This window comes from Coffea eugenioides, chromosome 2 (assembly GCF_003713205.1).
Source record: "Coffea eugenioides isolate CCC68of chromosome 2, Ceug_1.0, whole genome shotgun sequence".
Classification (NCBI taxonomy): Eukaryota; Viridiplantae; Streptophyta; class Magnoliopsida; order Gentianales; family Rubiaceae; genus Coffea; species Coffea eugenioides.
The window spans coordinates 70,103,210-70,125,788 of record NC_040036.1 but is presented as its reverse complement, the minus strand read 5'-3'; the positions used below and the strand labels follow the sequence as shown (position 1 = coordinate 70,125,788).

The window sequence follows — 22,579 nt, the reverse complement described above, 5'->3', positions numbered from 1 at the left end:
AACTATATATATTTTTTTTAAAAAAATGCAACTATTCTAAAACAATTCCATGACTCATCCTATAAGCAAAACTGCATCTTGCTTTAATTAGCTCTCTCCAAATTCAATTCCCTACTTTCCAGATCAAAATCAGACACATGAGAACTTTAATTGCTTTCTGGTACAAGTAGTAGTAGTATTTGATCAATTGAGACACCGCTGTATGAGGATGTTTGCAAACAATAATCTGCCCTATATATAGAACTGAGAATGGAACCTCTTCCCATATGGTCATATTTTGACAAATAAAATAAAATAAAGAGGTAAATTAGTCCACAAGCACGGTACAAAAAGCCAAACACACAACTGTCTCATAACATTTATTGCATCAAATGGAGTGTTTCAAAGTCGAACACAATTTTTTTTTCCTTTTTGTGGAATTTTTTTGTTGAATAATAATAAACAGTGGAGCTCAAAACCCTCCCAATTCCCTAAAATTTATACACAGTTCGAAACAAAAAGGCACACAAAAACACAGGCAAAAGTTTTGCTTCTTCAGCTGCTTTCTTCTCTTCCGCAGCAATGGCAAAATATTTGGTCGTGAGGTCTACTTTTGAACCATCAACTGCTTTCTTCTTCCACAGCAACAGCAAACCTTTTTATTCATTAGCCACTTTTTATTCAAGCACATAAACCTATAGTCAAAAGAATTTTCACAATTTCAACAGGGCCTACATCGAGCAGTATGAATTTGTAAAGTGCAAGTTCGGTGATATAAAACTCTACATATCATTATTCTGCTAGATAACAATCAGCAAAACTGAAAAGATAATTTAAGGAAAAAAAATACTACAGTCCCTTTTGCATACTGTACCTATGAATCTACTCCAATTACATTTCTGGAAAGTATTTAAGGGGTAATAACTCTTGTTCCACATCCAACAGCAAATTTAATCTCATTGGTACAGTACCTAAAATGAGTTGCAAAATTTCTCAGTTTTAAAGGATGTGACCATTTATGCTATTCACACATAAAGCAATAGCACTTTCAGACCCAATTTTTTGAGTAATTCAAACTGTTAGTGCGATTTTGGTTTAATTTCAAATATTTTATCAAATTTCTCAATATAAACGAGGCCCAATTTTTCGTCCCTTACTCTAACCAATGTGACAATTAGTAGCGCAGCTGACAAAATTAAAAGGGTGGAGTTTACCTCTCAACATTTGACATGGAATCTGCCCTAAAGATTTCTGGCTAGTCGATAATGATCTTCAGATCCGCATATCCATTGGACTTCTGCTCTTCCTCAATTTCGCGTACCGACTCCTTAAGAGAGTCATTACAGTCGCGCACTTCAATCTCCTCAAGAGATGAACTCTGCCCTAAACAGGAAGGGACCTCTTTCAATTCCAAAACCCCACTCAACCTTAATTTCTCAAGATGCGGAAAGACAACATCATCATCTGTTGCTCCTTCCCATTCGGCGACATCCAAGTTTTCCAAACTCAAGCACCTGAGTTTAGGGAACCCTCTTGGTGTTAGGTCCCATCTTTCTCCGACAAATGACTCGCCGAGTAATATAAGGACCTCAAGGTCGGGTAGTTCCTGAATCACTGAAATTTTACTCCAGGGCAGATACAATCCTCCAAGGACCAACTCTTTTAGTTTTAGCGGGAAAGAAAACTCAACAGGATTCGATGGCAACGACTCCGCCGACACTTCGAGTGCTTCTAGACTTGAAAGGTGACTTAAGTTGCAGCATCCCACAGAGCACTCTGCCGCTGAGAGCTGGATCTTCAGTTGGCGGACATTCGGAACCTTTCTCATTATATTTGCCGCTCTGTCGTCCAAAGTCACAGTCAAGGTGGAAAGAGTGTCTAAATTCCAGAGGTCAGAGGTGTTTTCAAGATTTTCACTCGGCAAAGAACAACTAACGTTCCAGCCCACCACATGTAGATGCCTCAACTTGGTCATGTTCCATATGGTATCTGGGAATGAAACAGTACCAGATTCAGCAATCACAACAAAAGTTTCTAAGTTGGAGAGCTTGTCAATTGTGGAGGGAATGGAACTCATTGCACCCTGAACACCCAAGTATCTCAGCTCAACAAGAGCTTCTACTTCTCTAGGAAAAACCTTATGCCGCAGAAAAATTTGCTCCAAATCCAACACTCGAAGTTTTTTGTAGATGCCAAAGACAAATGACATATCAGCCATGAATGAATCAGACTCTTCAATCTGACTAAACAATAGCAGACTGCATAGTTGTGGACAGAATAGCCTTGACTTCTTAAACTGCTCTACCTTGGACCAAATGGACAACCTCTCGAGGTAGGGGCGCTCATTAAAAGTGGAAAGTTCACCGTAGCCACGCAACACCTGTAGGAAATTTTCTTGTTTGGCTCTGTCCTTACAAAACTCGTGTAATAGATCATGAATGCGACAAGTTTTGACTCCACCAGTATGTCCTTGTTTGGCAACCATGACTAGGTTTCTGCCAATAAGATCCATCATGTATTCTTCTGCTAAATCCTCTAATCTCTTTGGCTCTGTATCTTGCACAGGCTCTTCAACAGATACAAAGCCTTCGGCTATCCATAGCCTCGTCAACTTCTCAGTTTCAATTTCTTGATCTTCTCTAAATGCTCCAAAGTACAGAAAGCATGGTATCAAATGATGTGGTAAGTTCATGTAACTCAGCTCCAATGTATACTTGCACTGGTCATACACAATGGCTGAAGTTAATCTATCTGCAACGTCACTCCAAGCCTCATCCTCTATAGTTGACAAAATTCCAGCTATGATGACTATGGTAAGAGGCAATCCCTTGCAATTTCTTGCTATTTGCTCCCCAAGCATGCGTAGTGGTTGAGGACAATCTGCTTCTCCAAACACCTTCTTCTGCAATAATTCCCAACTCTCTTCTTTGGTAAGTTCACGAAGATTGTGAGGTTCCCCACCAAATCTAATCCCTGAAGCGACGCTAGATTCTCGAGTTGTAATTAGGATTTGACTTCCAGTCCTATTGTCAGGGAATGAAATGCTCAAGTCATGCCACACCCCAATGTCCCAGACATCATCTAAAACAACGAGATATCTATTCTTCAATAACATTTGCCTGAGTTTTTGTGCCAAATCATATTCATCCAGAACTTTGTGCTCTTCATTCACCCTAGCCTGTATACCAACAGAGGACAAAATTTGAACTAGTAGATTTTTCAAGTTATATTCTTGAGAAACAGTACACCAAAGCAAAATATGGAAGTGAGCCTGAACTCGGGGATCATTGTAAACTTTTTTAGCTAAAGTGGTCTTGCCAAGTCCAGGCATTCCCACAATGGGAATAACTTCCAACTCTGGTTGCCATCCCGATGTGAGTCTGTTAATCACTTTTAGTGCCTCATCCTCGAGACCAACTACAATTTCACGAGTTATTGGTGCTCTACCTCTTGATGGCTTGAAACGGGTAGTCTTGCGAACTTCTTGTCCTCTGAAGCTATGATAGTGGGGAAGACTTGCTGAGATTCTTGAACCGCTTACTTGATCCACAATGAGCTTAACACTGTTGTTGGTAGTAACCAACATAGCACAAGAATCAGCAGATTCTCCGACCACTAAGGAATCAACCTCGACTTCTTTCACTCCATTCAGAAAGAGTGAGAAAATTACAATTCCTACCTCACTAATAACAGCTACAATTTTATCATTTAGCTCATTCATATTCTCCTGCGCCTCATTTAGAATGCTTCTCAAAAATCTCAGTCCCTCATAGAGTCTTTTCATTTGATCTTTCACAGAAACTGCGAAGCTGGTTCTGCACCATAGGAGCTCCCAAAGACAACTTATGAGAGAATCATTAAAATCCTTCAGTATTTGCATACCTGTCTGCGTTGTAAGCAATGATTCTGGGGATTTCGGAGCTTTAAGGACTTTGACATATGTCTCATAAACTTGGAGGTCAACGGGGTTAATCTTCTCCAGTAGTTCACTGATTATGGAGCACATCCTGGGATCATGCATCTCTTCATCTTCCTTGTAAAACAAACACTTGTAAGAGAGGCGTGCGGCATTTAGAGCCACAACTTGAACGTGAGCCAACAGATCTCCCAATTCACGTTCTTCAACACCCAGAAATTTGGCAAAGCCAATGAAATTTTTCAAGAATGTAAGCTTGTCTTCAAGGGCCTCAATATGTGCGTGCAAAGCACTGTTGTAATCTTCCATGGACTCAAAATACCGACGGCTGAGAAGATCGATCAGATTCTGTAGAACGGAGTCTATGAAGTCCACGAGTTCACAGTCTCTTAAGCAGGAACCGGACTCTGATGAGCTGCAGCTCGACAAGGTATCGTATATGTCGATGATATCTTGCTTAAAGGACTTGATGTTTCCCAGCAAATTAGAGACGACGGGTTTCAAAGCTGTGACTACGCTTTTCAAATTGAATGGACTTTTTGACCTAAGATTGAGGGAGTTTATATCCATCCCAGATCTGTTTACAGGAGCTTCAATCTTAGACAAGAAAGCTCGAAGCCTTACCTTCAATTGGTCGCTGCTCCAGTTTCTTGCACACAGAAGAACTGGTTTCAGGAACAGCAGATTCAGCTTGAGAGCCTCAAAATCTTCACGCAGGTTGGAAAATCCAGTTTCAAACGAATCACGTTTTTCGAGGTTGTTGTGGAGCAACTCCAGATTATGCAAGACGGAGTCGACACGAGTGGAGGCCATGTCTCTATCTCTTTGCGGGGATCTTCCTCTGACTCTCGAATTTCAGAGATGGTAAAGGAGAAAGAAACCTCAGCAATAGAGTATTTTCTCGCTGAAAAATAATATACTTCCTGAGTCACTATGAACGAAAGTCTGGGTGTTGTTGGTTTCTCTGCTTAATCAGGGCGGTTGACTTGGTGAAGACTGGAGTAGAAAAAGAAAAAGGATAATTTTCGTCATGGAAAATAAATAAATAACGAATTTATTAACTTTGCATTTACTCAAGAAGAATCCACTTTAAAAAAAAAATAAAAAAATAAATAAAAGATCCACTAAAAACGGCAACAAACAAGCATTATGACACTAAGAGAGCGACAGTCCACCTGCACTTGCATGATAAAAGACACCTACACTTGCATTATCAACAGGGAAATTTCTTTATCCTTCAAGTGTGTGTGAAAGGTTTGCTTTAAATTGAAACAGGACAATTACCAAAGTGAAAGACAGGATTTCTTCATCCTTCAAGTGTGAATGTAAGACCGCTTCCACCCACGCAACCAAAATATAAGAGACGGTAAGACTTGGCCCTTTAATTATTTTGGTTGCTTTATTAAGGATCCAATGGAGATCATTTAGTTTTATCAAACCAAAGTTAATTTAAGTATCAAGAACTACTAAGACATATTCACTTTCTGTGCTCAGCAATTTATGATGATACATCATACATGTACTGCATGGATAGTACATGCCTGGTTGAAATGTTCACCTAGCTAATTTTTTTTTTTTTTTTGTGTGGCTTTTTTAACCTATTCATATTTTTCTTTTTCTTTTTTTCCTACCAACTTGCCAATTTGCAGATTACCCGATCCAAATATACTTATAGCAATATAATAAAAAGCAAGATAGAGTGTGACATAAGAAATGAAATAGAACATCCATTGTGCCTTTCTTATTTCCACACCAAATTTTTGTTAAAATGTAATAATTATGCCCCTCATGATCACAGGTTGGGTACACTTTTAAAAAATCATGAATTTGTTATTTCAAAAGAAATTGAATGTGCTATTAAAAAGTGGACGGCAACATTATCGCCGGCCATCAACAAAAAAATGTTGGCCCCACCTTGTAACTTTAATGTAGCAGCTTTTAACCTTTTTCCATTCGTTTTAGAATTGCCGCAAGTAGAACGAAACGGAAGAAAAGGTTCCCGACAAGCATCACGTACTAGACAGGAAATACACTGAATTCTTTGCTCTTTTTTTTCCTCCTTTTCTAACTATGATGCTACTGAAATAGTATGGACACAAGACGCGTTGTTGCCCTGTTGGTGAGAAAATACAAAACAACTGTTTTTGGGATAGGCTACCTGTAAAACTGGTTAAATAAAAAATTTCCAAAACTTCCCAATTCATCTCCTCTATCCTTCCTCTCCCTCTTCTGCTTAGCCCCTACTCCTCTGAGTTCCTCCGTCTTGTCATATATATAAATACAAGTCAGAAACGACAAACTCACAGTGAAACTAAGATCCGTTTGAATTATTATTTTTTAAAATTTTTATAAAATAAATAGTATAATAATTTAAAGCATATGAAATGAAAAGACGTTCCAAAAATGCGTCCACAAATGATATAATTTTTTTGATAGAAAACTGTACAATTCAAACATAGTCAAGTTTTGGATATGGATGCTTTTAAAATTGTTTTGAAGGGAATACTTGGGCGCACCTAGGGCTGAATGGGGGGGGGGTGTTCAATTTGTTGGGAGATGCACGAGGCAGTTGCTCAAAAAAATTTTGATCTTTTATTTAAGGTATCGATTATGAACTTCTTTTTCTTGTCAGAGGGTTTAAATTGAATAAAAAGAAGGCCGTAATCATGAACAGAGCGAAAAGGCCAAAAAAAAAAAAAAATAGGAAGGATTTCCTGGGCAAGAAATAGTCCGATAAGCAGGGATTTGGCAGCGGTGATTGAACTTGAGTGACTGTATCTGCCACTGCATCGAAGGGGAAGATGACTATTTCTCAAAATCGCACTTTAACCTACTTTTCCTTCAAGTTTTATTTTGGCCCAGAAAGTACTCAACAAATTGCATCTTGACTCCAAAACTGTTTCTTTCAAAAACCTCCCCCGAGATCTTTAATAACATCATTTAGTTTCTTTGTAAGTTTTAAAATTTCACTTACCTCTATTATAAACTTGACAAGACTAAATATCTCTATGTATAAAGCCTGAGCAGGTTTGATGTTAAAAATAAGTGTCATTATTTATTTTTCTGAATAGACCCTTCCAATATTCAGTATCATTTCATATACATCTTATCTAAGCCATGTCAGTCCTCTACTATTAGCTAACCCACTAATCAAAGTTGCATCAATACATCACCTTCCATATCTATTATTCTATAATTATATTCCTTGCTTTAAATGTTGCAAGAATCAACCTGACTGGAGGATTGCATTTATTTTAACTCTCCGTTACCAACACAATTTTCCATCCTTATTTACTTTTTTCCTAAAATATGCATACATATTGAGTATGCCTCACCCACAGTCCCTATTAAAAGTTGAAAATTAACAGTATTGCTCTTGCACTCTTAATAACTATTTAACCAAAAAAATAAAATAAAAATTTTAAACAAAAAAATGTAGATAAAAAATAACCAAATTGTTATCCAATATTGGTCCATATTTCTTTGCATTGAGGTGGTTTGGGACAGCAAAGAATGTGAGTAAATTAAATCTAGTCAAAGTCAACCAAATAAAAGAATTTTGTTAAGTAATTAACACATTAAAAAATTTCCTAGATAGTTACAAGGAAGTCAAGAAATTTTAAAAAAATAATAATTTAGTGCATGGTGTAGTTTAAATTGTATTGAAAATTAAAATAATCTCTTCATATATGTGATTTATAATATAAATCCTATTATAGAAAAATATTTTATAATTAAGTCATAATTAAAAAATTAATAAAAAAAAAGTGATCTAAAGGAGATATCAATCCAATGACATTCCTCTCTTAGACATATAAGAGGAATGTCATTTTAATGGTTAACATGTCAAAAACTAAAATAAACAACGAATGACAAGATGGTACAGCAGATTTACTTTACGATATCTACGAAGGCCTGCATTCAGTATTATAATTTATTGTACTCATAAAAATGTCATTAAGGCCTTCATAGCCTAGAATTAATAAATATTTTTTGAGGGGAGGGGGAAATATCTAATGGTTAACATGTCATCCAACATATAATCATATAATGACACATTTATCATCCTTAAACTTGCTATATAAACACACTTGCCAGATTCATGAACCTAAAAGACATTAGTATGAATAAATTGATCATTTTGTTATGCCATTACTTAGGACTTGTTTTAATTCATATAAGGATTTAACAAGTTTATATACCTTATGCTCTTGACCATGCACAAGAAAACCTTCTAGGATTTTGGACCAACTAGTAAATTTACCAAACTCTCGTTAGCCTATTTGTTTGTTTATGAATGTCGAGTTGATAAAAGAATTGAGATTTTTTTTTTGTATGATTCAGTAATCTGGTCTTTTCGTTAGGAAGCATTCTTCTCCTTTTAATATGTTATACCGTAGTATATGACTACGAAGTTATACTAAATTGTTTAGTTTTAAGCATCAGTGGGAACTACATATATGATGTTTGAATTTTGAACTTTTTGGTTGCTAAGTGAGTACATATTTTGAAAATACAGTGAGGTTTCCTGGATAGTTAATGTCAGTGAAGCCATTGGCACTGATGTTAATGATTTTTGTGAGCTCTTCTTTGGTCCCTTGTCTTTAATTTTTTTTTTTTTTTTTGAAGTTTTGACTACATAGTATACAAGAATTTTGGAAGGAAAGTATTAGCAGGTAAGAACTCATTGTATAGAACTAATCTAAATTTTTAGCATCTCTTAGACAACATGGCTGGAAAGCTCATTTGAAGATTAAGCACTTATGGAACAAATTCATCCGGAATTTTGCAGTGTAACTTTTGAGTGTTGGAAGATCTTGCAGCAGAAAATTATTGTCTTATACTTAGTTTATATTGTAAAAGTGCACTGATTTTCTGTTCTAAAGTTTAAGAAACAGGTGTAATTAAGTTTCTTTTAAGCATTATCACTCCACTTTATCCTCAAGGATATTTCTCCTTTTATTGCACTAGATAAGGGACAAATATAGCTTTAAGGAAAGTGTACATAATACACGACTTGGTTATAATTTTCTTCTACTGGCATACATATTTAAAAAATTCCCTTTATTTCTATTTTCCAACAATCTTTAAGACTATATTTGAAGAACTACTAGTTCTTTGAAAGAGTTGGCAACCAACACCGTGAATATGGAGATGAAGGAAACTTCGTATGTTGACAAAAAATGATGAAGGATGTATGTGTCTTGACAACACCAAAACTTAGCACATAAGGAGACGAAAAATCTCTTAAAAAAAATAAAAAAAGCAAAAATGGGACAATGTTGTAAAACTAATAAAATGAACTACTATAATAGGAGTTGAAATATTAGAGAAATGAGTAGAGGAATGAAGAATGATCTTCTATTATTCCAACTAATACAAAAGTCCTCACAAAGGGTGTCAATGTACCTCTATATATAGGTACTGCAAGATTAAATGTACATCAATTCTATTAAACACCCACTACTATAAGAATATGAAAAAACCTATGAAACGGTTTCTCCACTACATGAATAGATTTATGGATTGTAACTTCTATACATAATATAGCTATAAATCATGAATTAATCCTCTTGGGAATACAAAGGGACATCCACATTTTAGTTGTTTCATAACACTCCCCCTTGGATGTCCATTACACAAAGAATATGCCTCGTTAAAACCTTACTAGGAAAAAACCCATCGGGACAAAAACTCTAGTGAAGGAAAAAGAGTACACTATTCCTGTGTATTAATTTTTCCCCTGATGCAAATATCATTTGAGATCTTTTAATCATCGCATTCCAATATTTTTCAATTGCGCTGAGATATGGTACTTCAGGACCAAGTGTCTCTTCATTTTCCTCTCGCGGTCTAAAAGGATCCTTATTAGGATCTAATGATCTGACGATCATTGGAGTACTTAATTTATGTACCTTATCCATATAAAACCGCTTTAATACCTTCCGGGTATAAGCAGTTTGGTGGACAAAAATTTCACTTTTCAAATGCTCAATTTGTAAACCAAGGTAGAGTTTTGTTTTTCCAAAATTCTTGACCTTAAAATCCTTCTTCAAATATTCAGCATTATTTTGAATCTCTTCAGGAGTTCCAATTAAATTTAGATCATGAACATATACAGCAATTATCACAAAATTTGATCCATTTTTCTTGATAAAAACATATGGACATATTGGATCATTTGTATAACCTTCTTCAGTTAAACATTCATTGAGGCGGTTATACCACATACGTCCAAATTGTTTGAGACCATACAAAGACTTTTGTAATTTAATAGAATAAATATCTTTAGAATTTGATTTGCATGCTTCAGGCATGTTGAATTCTTTGGAAATTCTCATATAAATATCATTTTCAAGATTTTCATATAAATATCCAATAACGACGTCCATTAGACGCATATCTAGTTTTTCATGTACTGCAAAACTCACAAGATATCTAAATATGATAGCATCCACTACAAGTGAATACGTTTCATCATAATCAAATTTAGGCATTTGTGAAAATCCTTAAACTATTAGCTTTACACCTTTAGGTGTTTGGACTACAAGTCCAAAAACTTTTCTTTTAACCAATGATTCCAATTCAGATTGGATCGCATCTTTTCATTTTGACCAATCATTTCTATACCAATATTCATCAATCGATTTAGATTCATAATTCTCATCAACTTCTATAATATCAAGTGCTACATTTTATTAGGCTCCAATTAAATTTTCTATGATTTCATTCTCTTCAGGAGTTGGCTCTTCGGGAGCGACCTCTTCAAGAGGTTGAATTTTGTCATGACATTTATTTAATCTCCGGAGTTATTCGAAATCAATTTATACCTTATTTAGGTAGGCCGGCCTTAAATTTATTTGTAGCACTTGTGCATGTCCTTCAGGGACATTAATTTTAACCAGGATATTTCCTGCAGGAATAGTTGATTTAATGACTTTTTTGGAGTCGATAAATATATCTGACAATTGATTTGCAACTTTCAACAAATTTCTTGAACTTGTAGTTCACATTATTGAGGATCGAGGAAATCCAATTTTTCAGGTGATTTCCTTTCGGTTGATTTTTTCCTCCCCCTAATGTCGGGAATCGTAGTTCATCAGAATAAATAAATCATTCAATAGATCACTCATCAATATTTTACAATATTTAATCGTAAAAGGTGATTCATACCCAACATAAATTTTAAATTTCTTTTAGAGCCATATATAATATAAAGGGAGTATGTATAAATACTTGTCGGCTCTCAAATATTCTCACTTTTGTCAAATCATATATCCATTGGGATCAGTAAACTTCTGGTTTACTGCAGGTGATAATTATAAATCAATGAGAATGAAGACAACTATATCGATAACCATTTCTCTATCGAATGGTTATTATGATATAATTAACCTTTATCTCACTTGATTTCTAAACATGATCTCTATTATTGTCTCATTTAGTGTTTCAATTTGATATCCATTTCAATGGATATTCAAATTCAATAAATTTTTCGAGACATGGTAAAAAATAGTGTTTTATTTATGATAAACTTTTCTCCTGGGAGAAATATAGTAGTGGCTCTTCTGGAGCTTTCAATCATTTAAACACTACAACTGATTGTGTTTGTCTCTCTCATTGGAATATAGTGTATATAGTAGAACTTATTAATGAGACACGTATAATTGTCACCATAATTCTTATGGGATAAATATCATCACCATAATCCTTTGATCCCAAATGTTTAACATCCATTTCTTCTTCAGGAAGAAAAGTCAATTACTATCATAAATTAAATCAAACATCATACACCTTCAGGGTGTTTAAAGAAATTGGCCATGTGAAGATGCTATTATAATTTTGATTCGTCAAATGTACTTCGGGACATTTATCTTCAGGATCCTTACTTTCTTGTCCTTATCATTATTATCCCACTTTAAGTGGTAAATTTTTCTCTTGTTATGGTAAAATATATATTTACCAAAATCATAGTCATGGCAGCAACCATAACTAATAAATTGAAATTTAGTCGCATTCACTTCTGGGAATGGACTAGAACTAGTAGGCAATAAGTACAAAATACTTCTCAAATTTTCTCTCAATATTGCTACTACAATAGCATATTTGAGAAATATGTAAAGAATATTATTTTCTATCTTATGAGTAAAATTTTTTTGACACAATTTCAACTGAGAAGTAATTCTGAAAATTGCATAATTATGTTCTTGTAGCCATAGGTAAATTTATCATACCAGGCTTTTGAAATAATGACCATCTTCTGGTGGCCAAATCTTTTTGTTAAAGAACGACCATCTTCTGGTGGCCAAATCTTTTTGTTAAAGAACGACCATCTTCAGGTTATCGAATCTTTTTCTTTAAATATTTCAAAGGACAAGTAGATCCTCAAATATAATTGATTTTCTATAATAGCATCTCCAAAATTCATTGCATCAGAATATAAGTATTTATAACAAATAATTCTAAAGATAAATAAGTAGAATTAAAAGATGAAATATTACCTCAAAGATGTCAAAGAGTATATGTTCTTGTTTAGTAGTTGCTCAGTAGTAGACACTTGTATTTTGCAATAATTCAAATATTAGCCATAAGAAATTGAAATAAGTTTGTGGGTCAGAAATTTACCTCAGAAGTTACTTGAAGAAATGCATGCAGAATTTTGGCAAAATCTCCTGTTTCACTTTTGTTCAAGGTAGAGGCTCTGTTTTCACCTTTTGCTCAAAAGTAGAGACTCGTGCTGATAACGTGTTGTAAAACTAATAAAATGAACTACTATAATAGGATTTGAAATATTAGAGAAATGAGTAGAGGAATGAAGAATGATCTTCTATTATTCCAACTAATACAAAAGTCCTCACAAAGGATGTCAATGTACCTCTATATATAGGTACTACAAGATTAAATGTACATCAATTCTATTAAACACCCACTACTATAAGAATATGAAGAAACCTATGAAACGGTTTCTCCACTACATGAATAGATTTATGGATTGTAACTTCTATACATAATATAGCTATAAATCATGAATTAATCCTCTTGGGAATACAAAGGGACATCCACATTTTAGTTGTTTCATAACAGACAATGATTATTAAATTTAGAAAGGCCACATCCTTAATGAAACGAGTGATGAACTCTTTGATATTTTACCACACGGTGACAATTCAAATCCAAATACATGCAAGAGGATACTATAATTAAGATCAGTTCATTGTTTCTCCTTTTTAACAATTATAAAATGGTAGATACAAGACCTTTTATGGTACAATTTGCAGAAAATTTGAGAAATTTTTGAACCGTTTTACTGAATAATAAAATATGCATATGGATGAAATCATTGCTGTGAGTTCCATAATAGACAAATTTTTTCCAACATGAAAAGATTTCAAGAGAAGTTTGGGATATAAAGAGAGAAGACATCTGCCTTGAAAGTGTTGCCAAGTCCTTAAGAATTGAGGAGGAATTTCGCATGCGAAGGAAGAAAGACTCTCAAACACAAGATTAGAGCCTAGATTCTTCTACCAAAATACACGTGATTGAAGAGGGACGCTCAAGCAAGCCTTGAGGCAAGAAAAATGATCAATACAAGAATCACTAAAATAAAGAGAAAATGGATAAGCGAGGGAACTGCTGCCATTGCAACAAACCTGCACGCTGCAAGTTCAAATATAGACTTCTTAAGGAGGCTAAAAATGAGAAGTAAGAGACTTTCAATACTGCAAGTAAACGGTTGATTGCAATGATCTTCAAGGTGAACCTTATGGAAAGATGGCTTTGCTTAGTTGGTTAATAGTACTGGGGCAATAAAACATATATGAAAAAAAAGGAATTTTTCGAATCTATGAAACCATCTCAAAATGGAATAGTTGCTTTACATAAAAAATTCAGCCACAGCTCCCATTGTAGGAATAAGTGAAGTTGAATTTGAAATTTACTTGTCAAAATATTATAACTCCTATTAATGTTCTTGACGTACCAAGAGTTAGAAGAATCTTGTTTCATATGTTCTGTTAAAAATGTTTGGTTTCAAATTTCTATTTGATACTGATAAGTTTGTACTTATTAAGAGATGTATGTACGTACGAAAGGGTTATCTTTGTTATGGTATGTTGAAACTGAATCTATTACCAATCTACGGTAATAGTGAAGGAGAATTGTAGTTTTAGTTCTCAATATTTAGCATATGTGTTAAATTAATCCCTAATATTCCAACCAAAACAAATTTGATTTCTAAAGTTTCTGATATTAGGCACATTTAGGACATTTGGCAGAAATTCAACAATGACTAATGGTCATGGTCAAATTACCATTAGTTAACAGTTTTGAACTTTGCATTTTTTTTGTCCCTAATGTTTGAAATTTTAATCATTTTAGTCACACATAAGATTTCAATAGCGATATTGAGGGTTTTAGGATAACATAAGGTGCGAATTAAAATGCAATTGTGTTAAATGAGTACTAGGAATTCTAATTAAACTTTTTTATTTTTATTTTTATTTCATGCCACTAGTTTATCATATATTTCTTTCTTTTTGTATGACTGGTCCCGAATTTGGTATAACATATAAAATGAGTGTTTTACACTATTAGTAATTAACTAATAATTAATTGATAATGAATAAAAGCACTTCATATTAGTATTTATCTTTACTAGATTTTATAATTACAATTTCTAACTATAGCAATTTAAGGCCTATCTGCACAAGTCGTGCAAGAACTTGTGTAGTAGACTAGTAATAATGATCATAAATTTTTATATTAATACCAGAATTCTCTCCTTTTGTTTTTCATTTGATAAATTATTCATATATTGTCAACCAATTGTAACTTATTCAACAAAAAAATGCTTTTTAAGTTAAATGATGTTATTGTGTTGATATAAAGTGTTTTCATCTAGTTCTTAAAAAAAGTGTTTTCATGAAATTTTATAGGCATTTAGGAAGATGTTAGTAATATATCTAATTGAATTCACATTTCATTTTGTCTCTAAACCCCTAATTATAACTACTTGAAATTTAAGGCACCATATTAATTGAAACATTAACTATTAGGGACAAAAAAATACAAAACCAAAACTTTTGATTACAGCCAAGTTGATTTTGATTGTTAGCTATTGTGATTTTTCATTAATTATCCTAAATTTGCCTAAAATCAAAAGTTTTGAGGACCCGATTTGATTTGGTTAAAATATTAGAGACCAATATAACACAAAGGTCAAATATTGACCACCAAAACTATAATTCTCCCGAATAATAATGATATTTTTGTTTATATGGTTGAGTCTTCTTAACTAGCTAACACAACATGCAAAAGGCTGAATTGATATGCATTACTACATTACACGACATTGGTACATTGCACTAATTTGGCTCCCTTACGTCCGATATCCATTCCTCTTGTTGGCTAAAGTCCATGTTCAATTAATATGGAACAACCTAGAATGGAACTTTTTGAGTAAAAAGAGGTCAGAGCATGATCTTAGATACAGAATAAAAGTTCTACAAATTTTTGCACGGCCAAAATGCTGCTTTTGTAATGCAATGATAATATGTTATAGGGTGGACATTGAAAGATTGAGGAGGTAAATTGATGCAAAAGTGTCTGGATAGGAGATTATTTGAAATAAGAGAAAATCGTCAATTTAGTCCTCAAACTATTTTACTAAAGCCGATTTGGTCTCTCAACATTTTATCGCATGAATTAAGTGTCTTAACTAAAATTCTTGTGCCAATTGAGGACCTATATGGTGTCACCACCCAAAATGCATGTTTCTGTACAGAAACCAACGGCGACGCAAGGGCTTTTTTGGAAGTACACAGTAGGATTTCTGCGGGAAGCAAGACAGAAACCATTTTGCATCCAAATTGGGGGAAACCTTTAAGTAGCGAGAAAATAGAGGATTCAAGTGAAGAGAAATGCTGGGGGCGGTGGTGATGCTACTGTGGATGCAAGGACTGTTGCTTCTCCTCGTGCTCGCTCTCCTGCAAGGGGGAATGTTAAAGTTTTGAATGAGAGCCAGAATCAGAACCAGCAACAACCGATGTCACTCAGTCGAAGCAATTCCAGGAAGGCAGAACATTCTCCATACAGGAGAAATCCCTCGAGTGAGATTGACACAAATGTGGTTGCTGAAAATATGTCTTTGCCTGGTAGCAAGGCCCCTAACAGTATCATCACCCAGGTATGCATGCTCAGAGCACTATTTGGTGGCATGAAACATTTTTTTTGTTTAATTGCTTCTATTTTGTTAGTGAAGCCTACTTATTACTGTTTTTCTTTATACCACTGTTGCTTGAGTTTAGTGATACATGAAAAAAATAATGATTTCATTCACATTAGTCTCTCTTGTCTGCAATACCCAAATTGGACAGCATTGTATCTCCAGTGTTGTGTGGATTAAGGCTAGTCTATATTGTCTCTCTTGATGCTTTAGATTGAGGTGAACGATCATTAGTAAAGCTATTTCCACATCTTTGAGTAACAAATCCTGGGACTAGTCTAATACTGCTTGGTATACTCTAGCAGGCACCCATTCAGAAGCCAAATTCTGATTACACAACGAACAATAAATTTGCAGTCCAAGGGGCTGAGAACAAAATTAGCAGCAGTAAAGGTATTGCAGACCACAGTGCGACCAATCTGAACTTAAAAAATAAGGAGCAGCAGCATCTGATATCTGAAGTGGCCAAGGCTCCAAAAGCAATCACCTCCAATGTTGCAGTGAACACGGTTGCATCAGGCCCTGAGTGCCTCAAACCCCAAGGCTCCGCAAGCAATCACCACCACCCCCAGCATTTCTCTTCACCTGAATCCTCTATTTTCTCACTACTCAAAGGTTTCCCCCAATTTGGATGCAAGCTGTCTTGCTTCCCGCAGAAATCCTACTGTGTATTTCCAAAAAAGCCCATGCGTCGCCGTTGGTGACAAAATAGAATTTAAAGGCTTGTCTGCCCCCCGGAAATTATTCTATTAAATCCATACTTTTCTGTTCATCCATAGATGTCTGAAAAAAAGTATTGGCTGGACTGGAAAGAGGACTTGTATATATGCACCTATGTTGAGTGGCAGAAAAATGGAAAGTGGGAGGCAACTCGGAGCACCTTGGCAAACCACATTGCAATGGCCATGTACTTGACTCAAGAATGTGGGGTAATTTGCACTGGAACTCAATCCTAAGTGAAGATTGTTCACACGTCTCCGGGGTGATTGTGCCAAACTAGAGACAGGGATAGGATAGGATGAGGAACATAGATGCTTCTTAATCGGAGCAGATCAATAGGCATATTTGTACCAGGTATGGTATTTCTTTATACCTTGAGTCGATATTTTCAAACAATTTCTGCTGTCTATTAGTAGTAGGTACTGTAACCAGGTTATAGTTGATAGTTTAAATTTGTGTCTTTTTTTTGTGGTTGGAAATTTGCAATCCACGGTGGTTCGAAGGTATGCGTTAGTGTAGCAATATATTTGCTAATATCTAACTTCAATCTTCTGGGGTCGTTAATAAACAAGTTTGAAAAATGTTACAAAATGTGATCATTCAATTACTACTCTCAAAAATGCTATTTAATAAACGTGCCTTGGAATTATCCCAAGCAATGACAGTTTGACCATGCTTTTATTACTTCAGTCTTCTGCAGAATACATTTCCACTATTGAAGAGGCCATTCTGGATGGTAGGTCACGGCCTGTACCAACTTGTGAATGTCTTTTTGGCATAAAATTACACAAAAAAAGAAGCAATGCCTCGGACTATTACAAAATTTGTAGTGTTCACCCTGATTTTATTTCGTGTTTAGCTGGCTAATGTGCCTTATGAAAGATCACAAGTTCAACTGATTTTGTTACAGCTTTTGGACCTGTCCCAATGCTAATTTCGTTGCCCATTTGAGCAGAAATTTGTTGATTTTACCTAATAAACTTTGTCCTGGTTTTTTGCTTAATATCTAAATCATCAATATCTGGACTTCCAACACCCACATAGTGCTGATTTGATGATTCTATAGGATGAGGTGATGGACAGCAAACAAGCCACAGGCAATCGAGCTCAATCTTCGGCCCAACCCCCATCCTAATATGTGCCTCCATCTGCAGACATAGGGATGGTTCGAACATTAAAGGCAAAGCTTCAAGTTCTGTCATCAACCCTCAAAATTTTCAGGGAATATCTGATGATGATGAAAGCCCTATTCTAAGAAATCCCGGCAAACGACCATTGGGTAGTGCTGCATACAGTTATGATAAGGAAGGCTCAAGAGGTTCCAAGTCCTGAAGGTCAGGTTCAGATAACTACCAAGAGGCACTTAGCAACTTTAATAAATTTTCTTTCATAGTTTCAAATAAAAGAGCAGTAAAGGAGAAGTATTCAATTGAAGTAGCCAAAAAAATTGTAGAAGGACTAAATTTTGAGAGAAGACTGCACATGTATCTGTTGAAAGAATTATTAGATAAAGAGTTCCGTGCTTTATTTCTTAGCTTCAGTGAGAGTGAGCAGATGACATGGATTGAATTGTTCATCATGCCGAAGATGGAGAGGAAGTGAAAAAGTTCCGATAACTTTTAGTTTTAACTTGTCACCTAACTTATATATTGTGATGGAAGATGCAAGGAATTTGATATTTATGATTAAGTTGCTATCTACGGTGGATTTTATTTGCAATTTACCACCAGATTTTGGTCCGGATATCCATTTTCCCGACTTCTGATGTATGAAAGTTGCTTTTTTATTTAAGTAGTCCCGGATATCCATAATGATTTGGCATTATTGAACTTATAACTAATTCAGGCACTAATCGGTTTTTTTAATGACTCTATGCGATGTCCAAGTGAATTTTTTTCCTACCTGATGATCAGTTGGTTCATACCTACGTTGAAATTAAAGGCAATTATAGCATACTTTTTAACTTAAAGAAGTGACCAAATAAAGCATGGTCATTCTCACGGTTCATTCAACTTCTAGGGCCAATAATATGATTGACATGTCTAGTAATAGGTTGTTTTTAAGTCCACGTGTCTTTCATTTAAAGTCATTTATATATGTATGATTCATATTGGGGTAACTTTTGACAGACTCACTAACATGGACTGCACATGTTTTTCTTAATATAATCAATTAAAAAATAACATGGGCCACTATTTTGAAATGAATGAACACGGCTTTATATCTATTTCACTGTTAAACATGCTGGATACTTCAACTTTGAAGGTTACGACAAAAGCAGTGCATACATCTTTTTGTCCATGTCATTGAAATGAGCCACTACATATTAATGATCCACCACACCTTTTTATATCTCTATTTGAATGACGTTAAATTTGACCTATCATTTCTAACTTCCCTCAAAAGCAGTGCATTAACGGTCCTTTATTGCAGTTTTCTGTATTTAAATGACAGCAGAGTAAGTTGCAGCCTTGCCTTTGATGGTCTGTTACTGCTGCATCCTGTATTTAAAGCCTGTCCTGTATCATTCAATTAGCCTATTGTTCAATATCTGTATAGTCCTATTGTTTTTTTGGTGTTCACTATCATTCTATTAACGTATTTTTTGTGTCCCCAATCGCAAGCTTTTGTCCCAATTCATACATGGCCAACTTTAATCCATATTTCACTTCCTTCGCTTCTGGTTCAAGCTCTCAAGAAGATCAAGAGGCCATTCTGAACGGTGCAGCAATGCTACTTTTTACACCAGAAGCAGAACGTTATGATGGGTCTTTTATCAAAATACCTTGCCACAATGGAGACATGTCTGGTTGGAAGTGGGTATAAGAGCTAATAACAGGTCACCCACTATGTATATTGGAGAATTGCAGAATCACAGTTGATAATTTCATGTGGCTTTGTGAAATTCTAGTAGATAATAACTACGTACCTCAAAATCCACACAAGCATGTATTGATCGAGGAATCGCTAGCCATGACTTTAGTTATGTTAAATCATAGTACAAAACTCGCGTAGTAGACGAAAGATTCCAACATTCAATGGAAACCATCCATAGAAATGTAGCGGAAGTGCTGTTCGGGTTATTTTGATTTGCACAAAGAATTATTCGATCAAAACAAAGTGACGATGTGCACCCACAAATAAGATATAGCACCAAGTACTATCCTTGGTTCAAGATAAAACATGTCTTTACCCTCTCCAATAAATGAACTAAGGATGGCATACAACAAAAAACTGGTATTTCCATAGTGCTTTCTATACTTAATCTGTGGATATTTCTGTTCCTCCATTTTTAATTGTTATGCTATGACTGAGGCCTAATCATTCAATTTACCTCCAAATTGCATAGGCAGATCAAAAGAATTGGAAAATTGCTTGCTCTTCATACTACCACCTAAGCCTAATATTTTAATACTAAGGTTTTTTTAATAACTAGATTTATAACTGGCTATGTTTAAAATTATAAACTGCAGGACTGTTTAGGTTCTTTGGACGGCACTCATATCCCTACTTTAGTTCCGGCAATAGAGCAGATAGCCTACACCAATAAGCATGGGATTCAATCATAAAACGTATTAGCTGTATGTGACCATGATATGCGATTCATTTATGTTTATGACGGATGAAAAGCTAGCGCACATGATGCACGGGTGCTAGAAAGTGCAATGAGAATGCATATCGATTTTCCAGTTCCTCCCCAAGGTTATAACTTTTTTGTATTATTTATACAACTTGGGCTGAAATATCTTGGAGTATTTGATGGTCAAAAAATTTTATAGCTTAAAATAAATATATTTATGCTACTATTCTGATTTTCGCGGATATAGGCAAGTTCTACCTCGTTGACGCGGCTTATAAGATGGTGCCAGATTTTTTAGCACCATTCAAGGGAGGACGTAATATAAGAGTTGTAAAAGGACGTGGTCGAGGCCAAGGGCCAAAAAAGCTATTTAATATCTGTCACTCTCAACTTCATAATGTAATTGAACTCACTTTCGGTGTCTTGAAGCAACGATTTGCCTATTTAAGGGGTCCAGTTCCATATTCATATATGCAAAAGCAAATTAATATAGTAATTGCGTGTTGTGCACTACATAATTTTTTAAGAAAAAATTAACCTTCGGATGATCACTTCATGCTGTATGAACAAGAGAGCATGCAATTCGAAGGCGAATGTGAAGCTCCTCCATACCCACAGATACAACTCCTGACAGTGTCTCCGCAAGAAATAGAAGATTGAAAGGCAATGAGAGAAGAATTGGCTAATCAAATGCATACCACATCACAAAGGCAGAGACAGTAGTTGAATGAGCATCACTGGCCAACATGCTGCACGCGTGGATGACGGCGAAGTAAGCATAAAAATACCAAGGGGTACGGTGGAGTTTACCTCAAAATACATGTTGTTTTAAACTCTTTCTAGATGGATGAGTTAAATTTAGGAAGTTATTAAATTCATATAGTAGGAGATGTAGGATGAGTGAAATAAATTATGCAATTTGATGTTTTTGTCTTTTGCATTGGTCTTTTGCATTGGTCTTTACTTTCTTGGAAACTCGCGTTTATCTGCGATGTACTGGTGTATTTCAACCTTCCTATATTAATAGAAGTTGTTTCGTTCCTCACCGCAACCGTTTATACTCAACTCTCAAAGTAGGCCACCCACAACTCTAGACCCACATCCAAGGACAAACGGATGGGATCCAAGATGGAAATCGACCTAAGAAGCATTCCTCCTACAATGGCCACGTTTTAGAACTTTGCTCCTCGATTTTTCTGAATTGTCCTCATCAACATTTCTCTTCGTCAATACATGCAGTCTGCAAACTGCAAAGCCAAACGTTTTTTTTGTTATCTGAAACAATTTGAAGGGGTGGTAAATATTATGTCAAATAATATTCCAAATATTATCTATCCAAACATTCTCTTTTTATTTTCTAAGCTTTTGTTATCGCATTATTATAAACCACACTCATTTATGGGTGTTTTGGAGGAGATATCCAGGAAATTTGAGCAAAATTTGGACTTGATACGGAAATGTTTTCGAGAGGCTTTGACTAGATTGGAAGCTAGAGAAAATCATCTGAATGGAGTAAAAGGATCTGTTACGGAAAGTTCTAGAGAAGTTGCTGTGATGATAGAGGGCATTGAAGCTCGGGCGAAGGAATTTGAGGAGAAGGGGAGAGTGTCGTTTGTTTTTGAAACAAGGTTGGAAAGAACTGGAGGTGAAAAAGAATGAATTGAGTTTGACTAGAGATGATATTAGAGTTAGGGAAGAGAAATATGTTTGAAATATGATATTGGAGGGGAAACATACTGGGGATCTTAGAAGTTCTCTTGATGAGGGTTTTAGAGAAATATGTTTGAAAGAAAGGCAGGTAGCAGATCGTTGGAAGGAGCTCGAGTTGGATAAGAAACAAATTGGGAGTAGAGAAAATGAGTTTGATAAGAAAAAGGAAAAGTTGGAGAGTTTAGAGAAGGAGATTGAGTCGAGGGAAAAGGTTTTGGGTTCAAAATAAGGGATGCTTGAAGCTAGAGAAAGTGAGCTTGAGGCTAAGGAAAAGGTTTTGGAGATATAGATGGAGCTTGTCATGAAACAGAGAGAGCTTGACTCTGCTCAGAAAAGCAAGGAATTTTGTTCTAATAAACCGGGTTCAATAAATCCAACTCCATCCTCAGAAAGGATAAAGAAAAGAAAGGAAAAGTGAAGACAAGGGCATATATGAGAATGACTTTGAACA

The 22,579-nt window shown here is 35.2% G+C and overlaps 1 protein-coding gene across 1 annotated transcript; it reads right to left on the bottom strand.

Moving 5' to 3' along the window:
• Positions 1–375: 375 nt before the first annotated feature.
• LOC113764178 (putative late blight resistance protein homolog R1B-17) lies at positions 376–4,769 on the bottom strand. Its single transcript, XM_027308260.1, has 2 exons — positions 1,194–4,769; positions 376–674 (listed from the first exon to the last, which is right to left on the bottom strand). The coding sequence occupies exon 1, from the start codon at positions 4,706–4,708 to the stop codon at positions 1,235–1,237; it is 3,474 nt and encodes a 1,157-aa protein (XP_027164061.1). The 5' UTR covers positions 4,709–4,769; the 3' UTR covers positions 376–674; positions 1,194–1,234.
• Between the last annotated feature and the right edge of the window lie 17,810 nt (positions 4,770–22,579).